This window comes from Zeus faber, assembly GCF_960531495.2.
Source record: "Zeus faber genome assembly, chromosome: 2".
NCBI classification, from domain to species: domain Eukaryota; kingdom Metazoa; phylum Chordata; class Actinopteri; order Zeiformes; family Zeidae; genus Zeus; species Zeus faber.
Genome location: NC_137189.1, coordinates 3,673,732 through 3,694,713, shown reverse-complemented (window position 1 = coordinate 3,694,713; position 20,982 = coordinate 3,673,732). Strand labels below are relative to the sequence as shown.

At 43.7% G+C, this 20,982-nt stretch overlaps 2 protein-coding genes across 6 annotated transcripts in view; one reads left to right on the top strand and one right to left on the bottom strand.

The window, feature by feature from the left end:
* The first annotated feature begins 612 nt into the window (after window positions 1-612).
* Window positions 613-10,900, top strand: tmem242 (transmembrane protein 242). Its single transcript, XM_079996770.1, has 4 exons — window positions 613-708; window positions 4,439-4,539; window positions 6,783-6,920; window positions 8,428-10,900. Exons 1-4 carry the CDS (start codon window positions 618-620, stop codon window positions 8,563-8,565), a joined length of 468 nt encoding a protein of 155 aa, XP_079852896.1. The 5' UTR covers window positions 613-617; the 3' UTR covers window positions 8,566-10,900.
* Window positions 10,901-10,902: 2 nt separating this feature from the next.
* Window positions 10,903-20,982, bottom strand: part of arid1b (AT-rich interactive domain 1B) — a 67,215-nt gene continuing 57,135 nt past the window's right edge. For all 5 annotated transcript variants that reach the window (XM_079996759.1, XM_079996760.1, XM_079996761.1 and 2 more), the window contains 9 exons: window positions 19,796-19,934; window positions 19,279-19,448; window positions 16,839-16,989; window positions 16,282-16,374; window positions 15,976-16,051; window positions 14,339-15,122; window positions 13,791-13,921; window positions 12,863-13,415; window positions 10,903-11,936 (listed from right to left, as the gene is read on the bottom strand). In XM_079996759.1, the coding sequence (XP_079852885.1) occupies window positions 10,909-11,936; window positions 12,863-13,415; window positions 13,791-13,921; window positions 14,339-15,122; window positions 15,976-16,051; window positions 16,282-16,374; window positions 16,839-16,989; window positions 19,279-19,448; window positions 19,796-19,934 (3,125 nt within the window). In that variant the 3' untranslated portion in view covers window positions 10,903-10,908. The remainder of the gene's footprint in view (window positions 11,937-12,862; window positions 13,416-13,790; window positions 13,922-14,338; window positions 15,123-15,975; window positions 16,052-16,281; window positions 16,375-16,838; window positions 16,990-19,278; window positions 19,449-19,795; window positions 19,935-20,982) is intronic.

Below are 20,982 nucleotides of genomic sequence, written 5' to 3'. Positions count from 1 at the left end.
GGCTAGTTCTAATAATAATATTACATTTTTTGCTCTATAGTAAAATTCCCATAATAAAATTGTTAAACAAACTATAATTGTATGAGAAAAAAAAAAAATCGACATTCATTTTTAACCATATTATACTGTGTGTAGCCACTAAACACAACGCAATAAAATGAAACAGTGTAATTACGTATAACTTGTAATTTATGAACAGCTCAGTGTCCCTGCCACACCCATTCATCCACTCACTGTACATTTCAGTGTTTTAATATTGATTTATTTATCAGTTCCATTCGCACATTTTACCTCTTTGAATATAACGCTTCCCCCTTGCACATCTTTTAAAATACTTTATATTATGGATAATTCATGTTAATTAATAATAATTACTAATGTATATGTAATTATTTAAAATGTCTTTACTTTTTTTTACGTATTTTTTTTATTTTTATTTTACTGTATGTTCTGTACGAATTGGGAGACTCTGATAATCTGAGTTCAAATATCTTGTATGTTTGGAACATACTTGGCCAAATAGTTCCTGATGGCTCCGAGTCGTCGCGTTCGAATGTTCCGCGTTGCGTCGTTTCTCCCCGAATGAGTTTAGCGGGCGGACCGGTTTGAGAGGCAAGATGACGGCCGCGAAGGGAGGTGCGAGTGCGAATGTCAGCACCGCGACCGGCACAGAGAGCGTCGACGAGGAGAAACTTCACGCTTTGAAAGGCAAGGGAAACACGGGGAAGATGTAGGAGATCGATCCGAGGAGATTTGGGGATTTGTTGTTCCCGTTTGCCCCTCGGTGTATGTCCAAACCTCCTCACCTGCTAGCATGTTGCTAATAGCTAATGGAGGGTTACTATAATTTATTAATAATGTATGTGACTCTGTTGGGTTTTTTTTTTAATCATGTCAGTTCTGTAGGATGTCTAATTTCCAGCCTCACCACTGATGCCCTGAACCAGTCCATTTATCAAATCAATATTAAACATTTATTGCTGGGATTTGGTAAATTGGGGCTGAATCTTCATTTAACCTCAAACATCTTTCCCACTTCGTTCTCCACAGTGGCACCAGTGTGCTGACAATTTTTAAGTCTTAATAGTCTGATATATGGCTTTAGTAGGTTGATTTATATTTGTATGACTAGACCACACCATATTTGACCAGTTGGTCCTATAACAACACATTACTCCTCTTGCTTATGCTGCTATACCTGCTCCTCCTGCTAGCATACAGTTTGTAGTGTCCTTGAGTAAGACACTTAAACCCGTATTGCTCCTGATGGCTGCGTCCATCAGTGTATGAGAATTATAACTCGTTTTGGACAAAAGCGTCTTCTAAATGATGATGTAAAAAAATCTGAAACATTTATAAGCGTTCATACACGTTGAAGGGGTGATTAAAAGACACGAGCCCTCAGGTTGTCTGTCCCCAAGTATTAAATGCAACCTTAGCTGAACCTGAATGTGTTTATTAGGAATGTAATGATACGCCGGTTCACATTAATATATTAAGGTAATCATCTGAATCATTGGTTATAATGTGCAGATTGTGATACATATAAGCAAAGGTAAGCAAAGCTGTAGTTGAAATCAGAATCGAATCAGCCTCAAGGCTTTGTATTAATACCACTCCAACTCTGGTGTGGGCCCATACCATTTGCAAACAACTGATAATGCATGCAGAGGTACACATCTGCACTGTAAGTTCAAGTTCAAGAGATTATTTGTCACATACATACACACACGGTCGTACATGGATGGCGTCATCATGATAAAAAAGTATGTTTTCTGCATTTATGAATGTTGCCACATGCTTGAAGTACGGTCAAATAAATTTGGCTTGTCATTGCACATTAATGTAATAACTTAGCTCCAATACTGATAAAATAGACGGATCGCCCTTTGTGATTACAGCTGGGTATTGCACAACTGCCTCTAGTGTGCACGCACATCTCAAAATGGCAAATGGCCAAAAAATACGTTTCTCAGAAGAAGTTTCCAACTATACATCACATCTCATGCAGTTTAACTTCAGAGAAATGTAGCATTTTAAATACTTTCATCATAATGTTACATAAAACCTAAAAATAGAACTGCACCTTTGAATAGATTTTGGGTCTGTCTGCCAAAGGCTGGAAATGCAACTTTATTTTTAAGTTGCATCAGATATTGGCCTAAGTCTTTGCCTAGTGTATTGTATCATCTCGTAGAAGATTTTAAGATATTGCTGAATAATGAATCATTGTTCTTTTGGTTTGTTTTATTTTAAAGGATCCCCATTAGCTGATGCTATGGCAACCAGCTAGTCTTCCTGGGGTCCACACCTGACATAATGTACACAAAACATTACACATGATATACATTCAAATAACATGTATATACTGTACATTAAATTACATCAGTTTAGATTAATATAAAAAAAATGCAACGCTTACATTGATATGAAATAAAACTGACAAAAAATACAGCCAGTCAACACTCAACATATATTTATGTAAAAAAAAAAATATTAAAAAAAATCAATATATAGATGATATTTAAAAGGAATGAGAATTACAACTCATATGAAGACGAACACAAATATTAAAACTAGCACAGTTATACCTCCTACTATTTATCTGTCATCTGCATGCCAGTAGATGCCTCTCCATATTCTCTTTGAAAGATGGGTACAAGGGTACATTAAGGGGTACATTTTTCCAGTTTGTTATGTCTCTGTAAGTGAAAGTGATTTTAAACGAATAAGTCCTTAGGCTGGGTACTACAACTGGGTACTATGACTTACTGGCATATCTGGTGTTGTGGTTATGTGTGTTATTGCAGTAAACTATCTGGTTGAATAAAAATGTTGGCTTCTTTGAGTTAATGGTGCAGTTCAAAAATGTGGCCCTGCTTGATGAAATCCTTTGCTCAATTGCGAGCCATGCGATGCTGGAGTGCAATTTTTCGGAGAGCGTTCTAATAGAGCAGCCGTTTTTTTGTGTGACTTGTAATTTTGCAAGATTTGTTTTGGATGCAGATAACCAAACTGTAGAACAATAGCCCAGGTGGCACAAAATGAATGATTTAGAAACTTGACCGAGCATGTGTGATTGTACTTAAGGAGAATACTTTCTTGTGACTGCAATGCCTCAGCCCATTTTTCTAACAACTGAATTAATGTGTTCGGTCCATGATAGGTAACTGTCAAGGACTAGGCCCAGCAATTTCGCTCTGTCCACTTGTATGGTTTCATTAGATATGGATAGCTCCAGGGAGGGCTTAGAAACCAATGTGTGTTGTGACCCCAAGACAATACCTTCATTTTTTGGATATATTCAAGCCATATTCATGGATATATTTAAGGCATATCCATTTGTTTTGATCCAATCTATATTCAACTTGCTAAATAAAAGTTGATGTAATTCATGGCATGTGGTTGCTGCATAATACACAGTAGAGTCATCAGTGTAAATTGTTTTACCTTTTGTTATACCTACATTTTTCACAGCAGAGGACACGTCATTTATAAAAATTTAGAACAGGAGTGGTCCCACATAACTTCCTTTCGGTATACCACATGCTACACTACTACAATTTGATAGAATACCGTTGAAAAAGACCTTCTGTGTTCTAGAGGAAAGCTTACACTTCAATATGGTAGTCGCAAATGGGCTGAAACCATAACATTCCAAAACCATAACTTCAATTTAAATATCATGATCAATGACGTCAAATGCGGCACTGAAATCTAACGTAACTGCTCCCACTATTTTCAGTCATCAATCTCAACCAACCATCAGTCATTTGTATGTGTACAAGCCGAGTAACCCTTTCTGTATGCATGTATATATCTGGTAGTCAAGCTGTTATTGTAAAAATAGTTTAGGATCAGAACATGAATAATCTTCTCTCTAACCCTGCCAAAAGTACAAAGAATACCTATAGGTCTACTATTATGCCCACTGAAAGGTGACTTATTATCCTTCAGCAACAGAATGATTTTTCGCTCCTTCCACAGATTAGGCTTCGCCTCACATAGCAGACATCTTTTCAATACGTGACTCAAGGCGCTCAAAATGTAATCAGCAGCGATGTTTAGCACCTTGCTGTCTAGATTGGCTGTGCCCGTACTGCCGATTTCAGGAAGTCTTCAGCAATAGCTTAACATCTCAAGCCTCTACACAGTTGAATTGAAATATGCAATTTTCACCATCCGTCCATCAACACATGTAGAGGAAGTATGGCCTGCTTGATTGTAGATCTATCTGTCTGTCTCTTGGTGTGTCTGTCTGTCTGCCTGCCTGTCTATCTGTCTGTCAATCAGCATCAGGAGCTCTCTAGCAGCAAAAAATCAGAATCTTATTGTATCACCTTAAAGCCAGCGATATAAAACCAAAATCACCCTCAGTGTTTTTTTTTTTTTTTTTTTTTTTGAATGAAAGTTAGTGAAACACTTTTCTCCTCTCCAGGCGCGGCCTTCCTCACTACTGTGGCGTCGGCCGGAGTGGTCGCAGGATTTGGATCAACATTAGCATTAGCTAAGAAGAAAAGCCCAAACTGGTTTAATAAGGTATTGTCCTTTCGCAAAAAAATGTTTGTTCTCTTCAGGGTTCATACAAAGGCTTGGAACATATTGCATATACCTGATTTTTAATGTCATACTTTCAAATTTAGAAATGTGTATAAAATGCCTGGAAAATGCTGTAATTTTTCCTGAAATGCTAAGCACAAGAAAAAGATTAGAGAAAAAGACAAACATTTTATCAGATGCCAATCAAAAATCTTGTGAAATATATCTCTTCGTCATAGTTCACATATCATACTTAATTAAGGTGCGCAAAACCTTTTTTTTTTTTTTTTTAATGTTAAATGGTTAAAAAAGATTTTGCTATACCATACATTGTTATATTGTCCTTTGTTGTGTCGTTGCAATAATACAGTGAGTGAAATAACTGGGCACAACCCATCATCTCCAGGGCACAACCCATCATGTGATATTTCGACTTATCGGGCTGGTGCGCAAACCGTTGAACAGTTGAAAACCTGCCCAAAACAATCAATAAGATTGCGCCGTGTTTATTTAAAAGGCCTGATACAATTGAATATAAAATTGGAAAATGTGACATGTGGCTCATCCAGCCAAAACCTATTTCATTATTTTTATTCTATTGTAAATAGTTTCGGGAAGCAGAACACAGTTCAATTCAAACTGCAGTTCATTCCTCTTTGCTGCTCCCGGAACTTTGTGCTTATTTGGTCCTGACAGGAACTAATTACAGATGACGCACAAAGATCCAGATTTTCTATTTGTTTTTGAGATACACTTGGCAGGCGAACACAAGGGAGCCCTTGTCTCCAGACTCTATTTCCGTCACAAGCCCCCCTCTGTTGTCCTCGTCGACCTCAGCCAAACAGGACTCGTCAGGCAGACAAATTCGATTTAGCGTGCGGAGGAATGTGGTCGTGAGGTCACTGCGGTGGATGAACACAGTTGGCTGAGAATCTGCCATTAGCTTGTGTCTGGGTCATCAGCGGGTGAGACCCTCATAGTCATTTCAACTTGAAATATGTGGCAAATATTTCAGTTTTTTTAAATTATTTATACAATATAATTTGTATAATTACTTGCAGTAAGTAGAGATGACTGAGGTCATTTTAATGTTTAACTATACAACTATATATATTATTATAATTTATAATATATTGTGTATAATAATTATTGAATGTTATTATTATAATTTTATGACAGCCCTAATTATATTATTATTTTTAGTACCGGAAGTACTATTATCATTATACTGTTATCTAACTATAAAGGGAGGAATGTCTGCCTGTCGGTCTGTCTGTCCTTCGATTTTCTCAACAACCGTTCATCCGATCTACTTCACACTTGGTGGGTGCATCACTGGGGACCCAGTGATGCACCCACCAGAGCGTGCAGTGTCGAATTTGGTGCAATTTGGACACGCAACACGTGTAATATGAATACATTTTCAATAAGCAGCAAACCAGCGAGGGGTGGGGCTTCAATGCTCTGCGACTGAGTCCCTGTCCCGGTTGTATGACTTTAACCGGCAGTTTCGTCTTCCATTGTGAAACACAGGACCGTTGACATTTTGGTAAACTGTGCCGTTCAAATGGCGTAGTAAGTCTTATATTTTGACCAGGCATGCACTAGTTATAATAATTAACATTAGTACTATTCATCTTATTGTTAAGATTGTGACTGTTGTTATAATGTCATTATTATTATACTGCTGTCAAACCATACTATAGATATATTTTACTATATATGACTTTACATACATTTTATTATACCAGCATATTATACCATACTGTGGCGTATTTCAACATACCACTTGATACTAGGGCTAATCATAGCAATAAATTACAAATTAGCAGTTGAAAAAAATAAATTGAAATGATGAACATTGGTTTAAGTATTTCAGACAATAAAGCTGTTTTCTGCTGTCGTACTGTCTGTTGGATTTGTTATTAGTTGAGTAATCTGATACTTATTTACTATATACTTTCTTTATTACTTTATATACTTTCGGATGTTAATAATTCAGTAACAATTTCCATCCCTAACAAAAAGATCAAGGTCAGAGCCACAACTGAGCATTACGCTATCGATTGATCTTGGAAGCGAGACCAGCAAGATAGCGAAGGAGGGTTTTTTTTTGTTTTTTTTTCCTTCGAAGTAAACCCTCAGGAGGTTTAAGTTTGGAGCAAGCTAGCCAAAAATCGAATTTGGCGCATACGGGAAACGTGGGACATGACAGACTGGGTAGCTTGTGTTCTCCTCCCCAGGGGGTCCTGGCCACGGCGGCGGTCCCAGAGAGCGGTGCCTCTCTGGCGCTTAGGGCTCTGGGCTGGGGGTCCCTATACGCCTGGTGCGGGACGGGCTTGCTGAGCTTCACCGTCTGGAAGGCTTTGGGCGTGCATAGTGTGAGTATCTAAGTCCTCCAGCCAGGAACATTCCAGAAACAGTAGATTGCTGATCAAAACATTGGAAAGGTCTAGATTGATCTTTCCAATGTTTTGATCCCGGTTAACTTGATGGCTGAGCAGGCGGATGATCTCGCGGTTGAAACTCACAACACATATACTGTCCTAGAATAGAACGACTTTATTTACCCACGGGGAGTGTAGGAACCACTTTGTGTCCCCCAGGTCGTGGCTGAAAATAGTGGAACTCTTTCTCAAACACAAATAATCATAAGCAGTGACCCCACTGTTCTGGTAAATTAAAATCTTAGTGGTATGGTGGTATCAGCTTATACACCCATCAGCCACAACATTGAAACCACTGACAGGTGAAGTGAATAACATTGCTCATCTCGTTCCAATTGCAAGGGGTGGGATATATTAGGCAGCAAGTGAACAGTCAGTTCTTGAAGTTGATGTGCTGGAAGCAGGAAAAATTGTTAAGTGTAAGGGTCTGAGCCACTTTGACAAGGACCGCATTGCGATGGCTAGACGAATGGGTCAGAGCATCTCCAAAAAGGCAGGTCTTGTGGGGTGTTCCTGGTATGCAGTGGTTAGTACCTACCAAAAGTGGTCCAAGGAAGAACAACTGGTGAACCGGCGACAGGGTCATGGATGCCCAAGGCTCATTGATGCATGTAGGGAGTTAAGTCTAGTCCGTCTGGTCCGATCTCACAAAAGAGCTACTGTAGCACAAATTGGTGAATAAGCTAATGCTGCTATGACAGAAAGTTGTCAGAACACACAGTACATCGCAGCCTGCTGCAAATGGGACCGGTCAGAATGTCCATGCTGACCCCTGTCAACCACTGAAAGCGCCTACAATGGACACGTGAGCGTCAGAACTGGACCATGGAGCAATGGAAGAAGGTGGCCTGGTCTGATGAATCACGTTTTCTTCTACATCATGTGGATGGACGGGGTTTGGGTCCGAGCCGATGGAGCATCTGTGGGATGTGCGGGAACAACAAGCCTGATCCATGGGGGCCCCACCTTGCAACTTCCAGGACTTAGGATCTGTTGCTAACGTCTTGGTGCCAGATACCACAGGACACACACAGGACGGGTCAGAGCTGTTTTGGCGGCATGAGGGGGACCTACACAATATAAGTGGTTATTAGTGGTGGTTTTAATGTTATGGCTGATCGGTGTATGTCCTGTTGATTGCTTAATTCAATTTATTATTCTTATTTCAAATGTTATCTTGGCTACTTTGTAAATGATCCATCAATGCACCACCAAGAGTTGGAGAAATTGAATTTCTTTCTAAGCTGAATTATTGAATTTCTTGGTCCTTTCTAATGTGAGTCCCCCAGACTCCAGTCCTCACCTCTGTTTTACTGATGAAGACTGTCTGAGCTTGTAATTAGGAGACGTTTTCCTCAGGGAGCTTCAGTTAATTACCTCTTCCTCTTGTTCATTGTCCCGATCCTGCTGTGATCTCATCTGTCTTCCAATATTCTTTCAGCTGTCGGAGTTCAGGCAGAAGATGGGCTCCATCTTCCCATCCATCCCCAAGAACCCTGAGGTGCAAGCTGAAACGCTAGAATGGGACTCGATCTTTCAATCCAAACGATCTGCCGGTGGCTGCGATTCACCTGAATAAGACTCGACCGCTGGACGGCTTTTGAAACTGGCAGTGTGTGCCATCATGTATTTCAGAGGTTTTCAATAATTCCGTTTGACACGTTTAGGGAGCTACTGATGGACACTGGGAACAGTCCACTACAACCAATCGACTGCTGTTGGTGATCGAAAACCACAGTTTTTTGGGGGGGGATGGCTCTCAGGCTTTGCCCAAGGTGTTATTCATTTCTTGCCATGTTTGATTCACCGGCCTGCCAAATAATTGAGGTTGTCTGTAAAATGATCCTGTTGCTGGACTGGTGAGGTAATCTTGTCAATCCAGATCTACTTGCTCAAGTGAGAGATAAGAGGCTGTTTAGTGACTTCCCTGACACTGTGGTGCTTGGTCACCTGCAGCGTCTGGAATGGCGTACTACTTACTAGACTCCACTTCCTTTCAGCACCACGTGGGACATTGACACTGCACAGAAAGTTTAACGGGCCCCTTTCCCTCAGGGCATTGTGGGATACGCTTCCAGCCTTATTGTTTCCAAGCTAAGGTCTTTCACTGGATATAGTTGGTCATCCCGGTAGTGGTTTTGGAAAGACTAAACACTTATGGTCAATACTAAATGGTTTGCTCGTGTGCTGTTCCAGACAACCAACACCTGTGTCCTTCTGTATTAGAGAATTGTTTGCTAAAATAATTTATTGTGGCTTAGCACATTGTTTGAGGACTTCCTTTTTGTATTATTATGAATATGCAGGGACGCTATTGTCTTGAATTCATTTCAATTTAACTTTTTTTTTTTTTTTTGACCTGTGGTATTACAGCTGGCAGATTGGGCACATTTGGTTAATTTTTAATGTGACATTTAAGTGGTAATCCATAAGATCATACATGTATACACTTAACATGTCCCAAAATTACATTCAAGGTGGCATTGTATCTCCCCACCCATGTCTGTCACTTGAGGTGGTGGAGATACTAATTCATCTGAGGGTGCCATTATTTTTTGTAAATGTTCATCTTTACTGAGCAAAACGAGCTGCACTGCTGCCTTTCATTTCTTGTGCGTATCCCATCACCACAATGGAAACAGCATATAGACATGAAGTAGATGTATTGAATGTCTGTTTCCTAAAAAAGTGCCAGTTTAGAGTGAAATATATTTTTTAAACAAATATTCTTACGGATTACCACTTGAATAGCAAATGGGAGTAGTTCCTCAAATAAAATTTTGATAGAAAGAGCCCAAAACTGTGGTCACAGTGCTCAACCAGGAGTCATGTACATTTATTCTTTATCATGTTGTGGAACAGAGAGAGGATAAAGATCTTATCGGGAATAAACAGCGGTTATCAAATTAAAAGGAGTGACCATCTTCACATTTGTCTGAACATTTTCCTTTGAATAAACCCTTTAGAACAAATCATCTTCAGTAAAACGTTGGCATGGAATGCTCTTTAAGTCACACTGCCACCTCCTGTGAAGAGTAACTCCAGAGTCCTAGCGCGGCGAGCGGTATTGTGATTGCAACGACTATCGTTAATAAATGTGGAACCGCAACCTCGTGAGGAGGAAGACGACTGTGGCCCTTGAATGTACAACTTTATTTACACACGTGACCGGGACAATGACAGTGAGGTGGCTGATTAATGTTGTGATGCGTAAAAGAAAAAAACATGTAAGCTGCTGTGGTTGTTTTTTTTTTTTTTATACTGGTGTGGTTGTGCAATACTGACTGGCAAAATGCAGATGGTCAAAATATTTTAAATAATTCACATTTAGTAACCAGGACCCCCAACCCCAAAACAAGCCGGATTGATTCTATTGCACAACGAATGCTTTTTTTTTTTTTTTTAAACCAGAACAAAGGTCACAAAGCAGTAAGATTGAGAGAGAGAGGGTTGCCCGTCATACCACACCATAACAGGCCTATGTACAATATGTCACTATTTAAATAAAACTCTTCACCGACCGGTTCCCCAAAACAGACCGAACAGAAAGACCCCACAGAGAAATCAAACAAAGACACAGCAATATACAAAACATCAGATAAAAAGACTCCAAAGCCAATGGCAGTTAGATGCAGACTTTGGTGAAAATAATAAAGACAAAACAAAACAAACGGATAAAATTAAAATAGAAAAAAATACCAAGTATTAAATATTTCTGTATTAAAATTACTTAAAAATCCCAAATACACATTTGTGGATGGAGCCAAGGAGCTATATATATTCTATATATATATATATATATATATATTCTTTATGTAAAAACATTTGTCGAGTTCTTTTCTTTAAATAAAAATATAATGCCAGCCAGTTCATCCCCTTCCACACTCGGGCCAACTGAGTGTGCTCTGTGCTTTTGCGTGTGTCACGAGCGGCCGATTTTAAACAGTACTTCACACAAGATGGCTGCCACGGAGGAGCTGAGCGCCGCGGACAGCGAGACGTCTAGGAGGCGGCTCTCGTGCAGGACGAACTCCGCCCGGTTCTCCTGCAGCTTGGCCATGGCCAGTAGGGCCTTGGCAGCGCGGCACATCATGTTGGCACTTGGCGGCTCGGTCGACAGGCTGTGCTGGTTTTGGGCCAATGCCACGCTGTCCTCAAGGAAGCCGATCAGAGTTCCCACACTGCCCTTCTGCAGGGCCACGGCCCGGGCGGCCGCTGGGTCGCCATGCGCCAGGTTGCACAGGACAGCCACCGCCATCTCGCGGCACACCGGGCTCCGCCGGTCACCCACGTGACGCACCAGCGTGTCAAACAGCTTCTGTTGGCGGCCTAAGGGGGGCGTGGCCAGCAGCAGATCCACATTGTTGTCCTGGATGCTCAGCTTGCACAGGCACTCCAGCACCAATCTCTGGGGGGTGAGTGAGGAGAAGCCCCCTGCCGAGGGGAAGGGGTCCCGGGCTTCGGTGGCGGGGCAGACCATCCAGTGCAGCATGCCGTCCAGGACGGGCAGGCAGATGCTTTCAGGATAGAGTGACAGGTCCAGTTGCCCCGACATGTTAGCCAGTGTCACCAGCGTGTTCTCCCGCAGCGCCGCCAGGCACTCCCACCACCACTGGTCCCGGCTGCAGGCCAGACCCCGCTCACCCTCCCGCTGGTAGCTCGGGGTCGTCCTTTTCCTGCGCGGATGCAAGTGGTGCAGCAGGATCAGCCGCCCCAGGATCAGCACCAGGCCCGGGTGGCGCGACATGTCGGTGTCGTTGCCGGGGATGAAGGAGAGGCTGCGCACGATGTTGGAGATGCAGACGCAGCGCTTGGCCAGCTCGTCCTGCCAGGGCTCGGCCATGGAGAGGGGGGCTTCGTCCCAGCAGCGAGGCTCATCCTCCAGGAGGCTGATGGAGCTCTGAGGCTGCCTGCCTGGACACCCCTCACCTTTGATCTCCGAAGTGGAACCTGGGGACAGGAAATGGGAATGGGTTCAACTGTGTCCCAATAGCAGCTCCGTTCAGACTAACCCTCATACCCAACACAAGACGGCGTATGACACTGCCCTCTGCTGGTCATGATTGAACCCTTCATACAGTTCATAGAGCTGTAAGTTTAAACTGTCTATGTAATGATCCGTGGTGGAAAGTAACAAAGTTTAAGTAATTGGCAGTATTTCACTTCAGTGTATTCAATTTCTGAGACTTCAGACTTTTACTCCACTACATTTGTAATGGTCTCATTACTTTAGTTTATTTTTCACAATTTATATTGGTATATATTGGAGCACTGATCTGCAGAAAAAAGGTTCATTAGGCACTTTATTCTGTATTATCGCCTCTTAAGTAAATGTCCTGAGTACTTCCTCACTGCATTAAATACATAATATACCTTCTTTATAGCACTTAATACATTAAATTACAAACTTTTTACGTACGCCATTAAATCAGGGTGTAATTGAGACGGTGTTCAGCTCAAGAGTTACAGGCAGCCACCAAAGGGCGCAGATGTGCTTTGTAGGAGGGCGTTGGCTTTTCCAGGCCTGTGATTGGTGAATGCTGCAGCATCCACCAATCACCGGCCTCCATACACTTCCTAGTGCACATGTGTACTAGAGAGCAACACTGTGAACCACTGCGCTCACAAAACAGGCAGTATGGCATGGCTTTTTTTTCCCAAAAACAAATCCTTTGGTAAAATATTTGTACCCGCTATCTGTGCTTTGCCAAATACCTTATTCGGCTCCACCCCTATGGGTAAGTGCTATATAATAGTTAAGATAATCATAGAAAATCTCTTTCAATTAATTTGGTAAATGATGGTTTTCATTTCCATGCAGAAGATATTATTTCACAACTGGGAATGTGAAAATCAGACTTCCCAGTCACTCTCACCAGGCTGGACGTTTAGCAGGGCCTTGATGGTAGATGTCTGCATCGCCAACGCCTCCTCCTCCCTCTCCAGGGGGTTGAGGAGGTTGCCTCCTCCTCTGGGAAGCTCAAAGTGGGTCTGGATGTGAGTGGTGGAGTCTCCCCCGCCGGCCTGCCAGTGGAGCAGGCCGCTGGTGAAGCCACAGGTACGATTCAGCTTGGCCCAGCGCTCCTCCATCCGCTCCGCACCCTCCTCCACCCGGACCGGCAGCCTGTCATGCTTGCTGGCCTGCTGGGGGCGCAGCTCGGGCTGTGCCTGAGCTTGGTTTGGCTCCACCCGCTCTGAGCTTTCATCCTCCACCTTCCTGGGCGTCCTCTGCTCTTCCTGTGATTGGCCTTGGAGCTGCGGAACGGCTGCTGAAGTCTCCTCTGGCGTCTCGTCCCCCAGGGAGTCAGGCAGGGGCCCTGGGAGGGTCTGCTGGACCTCAGAGTCCAACTCATACTCCTCCAGGATCCCAAAGATCTGGATCAGACAGCGGCGGTAGTATTCCACAATCAGCTCCAGGAAACCAGGCAGCTGGGGGGGGGGGGGGGGGATAATTCAGACCACCACAAGTAGGGATAGATAACAGCCAAGACAAATTAGCTCTGTTTCAGAAAGAGAACGGCAGGGATACACCACAGGACACACATATTTAAAGACTTTCTTCCATCCCAGCAGCAGGATAGTGATCAAACACACATTCCGTCTGGGATTTCAAATCAAAATAACTGCCAGCAACTAAATTTTAATGACCCCTTGAACAACAGATTGCCTTATGATCTTAAAAATCATAGCAAAAGTCCTTTGGGGGCACGTGAGTGCTCAGATTATGTTCCGGCCGAAAATAACCACACACATACGAGTGACCTGTGGAAAGATGTGCGCTCAGGGTGATAATGGAGTTCTGACCTGGTTGAGGCTAAACGAGCCCACGGTGCTGTCGTCATACAGTAGGATGTTGATGGTGTCTAGAGCCCATGTGCTCTCCGCTAATAAGCCAGACTTCAGGGACATCATCACACGCCACGCCTCCGGGGTTCCTGCCAGAAGAAGAACGTGGACAATTCTATTAACTGAACTCTACTTTTAACTTAACTTAATTAATCAAAATTACTAGGGTGGCCACGATCATAAAATGTCACGCCACTATTGTAGTATAAGCTTCTAATAGTGTAATATTAATACATGAGCATTGGGATTGAACAATTTGGGTTGAGTTAATCAAGATGATGAAATCCCACCTAATTGACATTCTATTTATTGTGACATTTCTAACAGATTAAAATCCCCTTCAATTTGAATGGAAACATGATAGTGGAATGTGACGTTGTTACTAAACGATCGTGGTCAGCTCAAACAATTGCGATAGCTCGACTAGAGAGCGGGATGGTAATTGGACAATATGTCCACTAGGAGGCATGAGTAGGTGTAGCATGCTGGGACAGAGGTGTGCTGACCTGTGTCCTTGGTTGTGAGCCTGTGTCGGGGCTTCAGTTTGGGCTGTGTGGCCTCCACCGAGTCCGGGGGGAGGCTCACCTCCTTCTGGAGCGGTGGGAGGCTCTGGCAGGGGATCCCTGCAGCGTGGGGGGTGGGCACAGAGCTGGACAGACCCGCCTTTTTCATGGGCGGCAGGTAGGGGGTGTTGTTGGGGGACATGGACCCCCCCACTGGCCGAGGGAAGGAGGAGGGGCTGGGGGCACGGGAGCTGTGATTGGCTATGGCAGAGCTAGGCAGGTACATGGATGGGGGTTGTCGTGAGAACATGGGGGGCATGGGGGAGGATGAAGAAGAGGTGTAGGGGGGCTGGCGCTGGCCTGGAGGAGTGGGGGGCCACTGGCTGTCCTGAGGGCCCCTGCCCTCCGGATTCTCGCCTCTGCCCATACCAGAGTAGGGGGGCCCCTGGCTTTGCCGGCCGGGGTAAGTATAACCCATGTCTGTCCTGTGGTGCCACATGTGGCCCTGGGAGGCGTCTCCAGGGGACACAGAGATCGGCTGGGGCCCCCCGCCTATCATGGCCTGCTGCTTGGGCCCCTGTCCCACAGGTGGGATGCGGTCGTGGCCGTACGGGTATGGGTACTGGCCCTGGACGGGTCGTCGCTCAGGGCCCATGTACCCTGGTCCGCCCCCTCCTACGTATGGAGCGTAGACGTCAGGCTGCTGGCCGCTGTACTGCAGCGGGTACGACTCCCCCTCGTGGCGCTTGGCTGGAGGGTACATCCCCTCCACAGGCCTTTTATAACCCTGCAGACAGACACGCAGGGATGGTTCAGTGTTCTGCCAGACTGTCGTGTATCTTGTGGACCAGCTCTCACCCTTAACTAAACATCTTTGTCAGAGTTACATTTTATACTTTTTTTAATAACCTTTTTAAGACAAATATTATCAAAATGTAAGTCATTTTTGGACATATCTCTTATTCGATAAAGTATTGCAGGCAATTACTGGATTTGACAGAGGTAAGTAATGTGTAGAAACAGGGTAACTTATGAACTACAGCATTCTATTCAAGACAAGGGAAATTTTAGGACTTCAGGTTTAAATTCTGGATTTTTTACATCACAAATAAAACGTGTGAAATTGAAAAAAATTAAGAAAAAAAAAACTGACTGAAGTTGAATTCCATAGATTACGGTTTTCTTAGTAGACCTCCAACCTCTGTTGCCGTCTGCATTCCAATGGATTTGAAAATGGAGGTTGGAATGCTTGACGATTATTGCGTTTGACCAATCGGTGTAGTTCAGTTTTAGGAACTCCGCCCTAATAGTTCCTGTTCCCCTGAAAAGTTCCACCTGGCGTTGCGGGGACTTTCTTTGCACCAGGAACCATCCATCTGGCACCAATTTTGGAACCAAGTTCCTCTTGTGGAAATGGCCCAATTTCCTAGGTTCCTAAAATGACTAGAACAGAGGACGGCAACCTATGGGATGGGTTTTCCCAGGCACAGAGTTAGTTAGCCAGAGGCTTACCGTGAAGTTTTGTCTTTAAATCATTTTGTTGGTAATTGGGACGGGGCATTGAGGAGGTTGCCGCCCTCTGGACTAGGGTGTAAGTGTAGTGAAGAGTGATAGCGCCCCCATGGTGGCTGTCTGCTGACCTGCTGGGGGTACATGGAGGTCTGGTGGGAGCTGTAGGGCATGCTGGGAGGGAACTGTTGGCCAAAACTGTCGTGCCTGAGGGACAGGAAGACATCATGTTGAAAACTAGAATTTTGATCTGATATACTACATTACCAAATCAAGCAACATGACGAACCATAGTTAAGTCTTCAACATCGGATTTTGAAGCAGAATTTGGGATGTAGTTCAATATGATACTATTCTATTTCTGTATGAATAAAATCCAACATGATCACTGTGATGATAAATTATTCCAAGTCGCTGACAGGGTGCAGTGGTCCTACCTCTGAGGGGGGTATCTGTTGCCAGCAGGACCCATATTGTTCTGTCCACCAGGGGGCACCATGCTGCTCTCGGGGCCCATCACATGCTCAGGCCTGGGCGCCATAACACAGAGCAGACAGGAACACTTCAACTCCAAAGCTAACAGATACCAACAGGTCCAACAAGTTGAAGCCACATGAGGCTGTTTGTGCAGGATGTCTGCAGGTATCAGACAGTTCCATATAATACTTTGTAAGACAAATGTTCATTATATTTAAGACTGATTATTTGACAAATCTTTCTTATTCAATAAATTACTGATGAAACACACTGTAGTAGTGTAAATACTCTAGAGAGGGGATTAAACCTGCGCCGCCCTGTGGAGGCACTGTACTGGAGGCACAGTATGGTGTTTCCCACGTTTCATGAGTTTTTAATGTAAAGCCCTTAGCAAAAAATTTGCTCATTATTTAAAACTTTTAAAAAGTGCAGCTAATAGACTTGTATATAGATAGAGAATTGTCTCCCAGAAGTGAAACAGTGATGACAAACACTTTCGAGAGTACAGCGAGCCTACCTGCGGTCATAGCCCGGTCCGTAGGGGTACTGCGGCCTGGGGCCCACTCCAATCCCTGGCAGGGTCCCAGAGGGAGCCCCGCGGGGGTACATGTCCTGCATGACACCGCTGGGTATCTGGCCGGGGCAGTAGACCTCACTGGATACAGGACCTGCCCAGAGACACAGTGAGAGACGTTAGGTTCCACCAGCATATTGGAGAGAATCATATGTGATAGAACGTTGCATAATGTCTAGCCATGTGACCAAAAACACCACCTGTCAGTGCTGTTTTTATGTTGTGGTTTTAATGTATGTTCCCTCTGGCAATGGTAAAAGAGCTGATATAACACAGCAGTTTATAGTTCCACCAGCAGGGGCAGCAGAGCCTGAGTATCTAGCTCTCAAGGAAGGAATCGGTCTGTATGTCCTTAGATTATCTCAACAGCCCTTAATCCGATCTACTTCACACTTGACGGGTGTATTGCTGGCTACCCGAGCATTATCGCAAGTGTGCAACCAGTAGAGGGTACACGGCACACTGACATTGCCACCTGCTCTACTGTCTCAGCAACAGTGAACAGGCAGCAGATTACCACCAGTCAAGGCTCTGATGTAATCTGTAGTCATAAATGAATCCTCAAACCGTATTATAAAACTGTAAAACAACAGGTTCAATGCTGTCAAAATATCATTGTATATTAATACTATATTACAAAAGGTAAATAAAGTCTTGCGATAGGGATTTAACACGAGAAGACAAACTGCAACTTTATCCTCCATAAAAAAAAAAAAAATATTGATACTGTTATTTTGAGAATCTATATTTACACCCATACAGGTAGCACAGCCATTCAAGCTGCTTGAAAAATATTTTAATATAGCCTCATGGTTCTTATATCTGTTAATTCCCTATCATTAAGGTGGTGGCACAATCTCACAGAATGACTGCCATCAAAGTAAAGCACATTACAGGTTCCTGTTCAGTGGGGAAGCACCTGTTTCCTTAGAACGAAACTAGTCTTTCAACATCATACGTTGAGACTGGTAGACGGGGATTCCCACTCGATACAAGGTGAAAATTCCCCCACATTTTCGTTTGAAAAGGACATTGTCAGAGACATTTTAATGGCAGTTTAACAAAATGCAAGGACAACTTTGCAAGAAAGGAGAAGCACTAGATGTGAAAATATAGGCACATCAGAACTTTAGGAAGACCAGTCGAGTCCAGGTTTCTTCTGTGAATGATTAAGTCTTGTTTATGCCCGCTGTGAAATCCTTTATCTCGTCAGCACTTCCCATAAACAACGTTGCTGAGAAAGCGGCGCTCTGTCTCGTCAATTTGAGCAAAAATGTGAAGCCTGCCTGATGTGCCAACCCTGCTGGCCGCAACTCTTTGTGACTCAGTCGCAGAGCCCTGAAGCTCCTGCACAGAGCTGAGTGGTCGGTCTCATGTTTGTGTTGGCGCCAAATTCGACACTGCATATCCTTGGGTCCCAGCAACACAACCAAGTGTCAAGTAGATCGGATGAACGGTTGTCGAGCTAATCGAAGGACAGACAGAGATTCCTTCTTTTAGTTAGAAGATGTATATATTCAAGAGACTTTGGGGAGATTCTTTTAAAACTTCACGAAATCAGTTTTTATAGCTCAGTAATCTCCCACTTTATATTGAAGTAAATACTGTATTTCTTTAGAGATTTTCATGAATGGCATGAATTCACATAAAGGCTAACACAATGCAAATTAATTTTGAGAACATAGATAATAAAGCCACAGATGAAAGGAACCTGCCAACACGCTAATAGCTGTATTTTCAAAAGCAATGCATAGGAAGCAGCGTGGATACAGACTGTGCTGACATCACAGCAGTGTCTGCGTCTGTCTATTGCCAATAAAAGCTCAGTCTGAGCAGCACGAACCTATTTCCAAAACTTCTCAGCCTCCTTGAATGATCTGTCATCACCACGAGTCTAAGTGCAAATAACCTGTAACCATACCCACACACACACTGATATAACTAGAGAGAGAGGGGGGGTCAATAATAGCCGGGTGTAGGATTTTCATGCCTGAATGGGCATGACGCATCTGGCCAATGCCAGCAATGCAGCTGGACTATGCCAATGACTCTTTAGCAAACTGAATTACACCTTTGTTAGACAACATGCAGGAGGGAAATGATCAAACAAAAAAATCCAATGCCTCCATTGCCTGGATACTCCAGGCAAATCCACAAAATCCAAATCCAGACAAAAAAAAATAAAATCCCTGAATTTCCCCATCAGGCATTGGACTTTGAAAACTACCAGACTTCCCAGAAACAACCCGCGGATAAGAAATAACCGATGAATTAGATTACGACATTAGTCATTTATGGATTTCAAAGTATTTTTTATCCGTCTATGCAACCATGACAAAAAACAACAACCTGGTTTTCAATTAATCTCGTGGTCTGGTCTCACCCTTGCGTCCGGCTCCGTACAGGTCTTTGTTGGCATCAAACTGCATCCTCATGGAGGGCTCTCCGCCCTGCAGGTAGGGGGTGCCAGCGGGCCCAGGCCCTGGCTTGCCATGAAAGACATGGTCGCTGCCCTCAGAGAACGGGTCCTGGATGCTCACACCTCCACCGGGCCTGGGAGACGCATCGGATCAGAAGATGACAAAATTAACTCTCCATTCCAGTGGAGACTTTTTGAAATGCATGCCCAAAAAAGTTGCCCACAACAACTTCATGAATAGGTTTTCAGAGGGAAATGTTGGTTAGGAAGTTTTAGTGCCTTCTAGGAGATAACATGCTTTGTGAAAACAACCCTTGGTTCTAAAGTAAACCAATTAATTCTCTACAACAGTGTGATTAAACTAGTCTTATAAAAAAGCTTTGAGCGTTGGGTCTTAGAACTGATTCAAAATCAAATTTGACTTGCAGTGGGATGCAGCACACGTTGAAGATACAAGTCAAATTCAGTTGCCCCAGCCTACCTGTTTCCAGGCGGGGAGGTCATGGGGCCATGGGGGGTGGAGGCTGGCGTGGGGGGTTTCAGCTCCCCGGGGGCATCAGGCAGGGAGCTGCTGCCGGTGGACTGAGGTGTGTTGGGGCCCTGCAGAGAGCCTGAGTTGGCTGGGGAGAGAGAGAGAGAGAAAAGACCGATGAGACAAAAAGCAGTTTCCTGTGTGAGTCATAATTCCATATAAGGGATAGTTAACTGTGCCATCATAATGAAGAGTGTAGTGTAAATTAAAGTGGTAGTCCGTATGTTTTTTTTTTAAGTCCCATATTTGAGGCTTTATTTAGTTGGCCTATTATAAGAAACAACCATTCAATGTATTTTTGTTATGCATGTGCCATTTTCCATTGTTGGTGGCGGGGTCCACCTTTCCCGTAAAATGCACTGATCGTGCACACGGCAAGAAGTGAAAGGCAGCCGCGGTACATTTTATAAAGCAGCGTAGCTTGTTGCGTTCAGTAAACTATTGATATGGATAAACATTCACACAAAAGAACAGAACAGAAAATACAACATTTTCAGATAACTGCAATTGGATTTTGAATTTCACTAGCATATCATCATGTATAGCAACAAATTCCCAGTTATTGTGATAGTACATTCTTCCACACGACGCATCCAGAGTGCAATCCCAATGACAACTGCTGCCGAGACACCGACCCCTGATCTGTTCATCGTGAGATGGATGTTACCCTTCAAGAGAAATTAAATAGGCCTGCGCGCGTGCACGCACACACACAATGTGTGCGTGAGAGATAAAGAGTGCGCGACTGACGACCAGAAATAAATAGAAAGACAGAAATGGATATAAATAGAAAGAAATATGATGATACAGAGAGGTGGAGAGAAAGCCAGACTGTCAGAGGGAGAGAATAATGATGTCACTGGTCTATGTATGAGAGATGGGGAGAGAGGGAGTGAGAAAGCGAGAAAGAGTTCTGTGTCACTAGTCTGTGAGCCGTGGGTCAGATTAAGGTCACTGTTTACATACACCTCTTACAGACTCCCTGATCTCTCGCTCTCCCTCTCTCTCAGGACAGCTTTAATCCGTACAGCTACAGAAACATCCTGACAAACTGCTGCGCTGCCCTATGTGGACCCCTGCCAGGTCAGGTCAGGTCAGGTCTCTCTCTCTCTCTCTCTCTCTCTGAGTGGTTGGAG

Bases quoted from the DNA above. Each gene is read 5' to 3' on its own strand.
- tmem242 (XM_079996770.1), top strand. From the start codon at position 618: ATGACGGCCGCGAAGGGAGGTGCGAGTGCGAATGTCAGCACCGCGACC. The intron at 709-4,438 runs GCAAGGGAAACA...TCTCCTCTCCAG, and splicing joins GAAACTTCACGCTTTGAAAG to GCGCGGCCTTCCTCACTACT. The intron at 6,921-8,427 runs GTGAGTATCTAA...ATATTCTTTCAG, and splicing joins AGGCTTTGGGCGTGCATAGT to CTGTCGGAGTTCAGGCAGAA.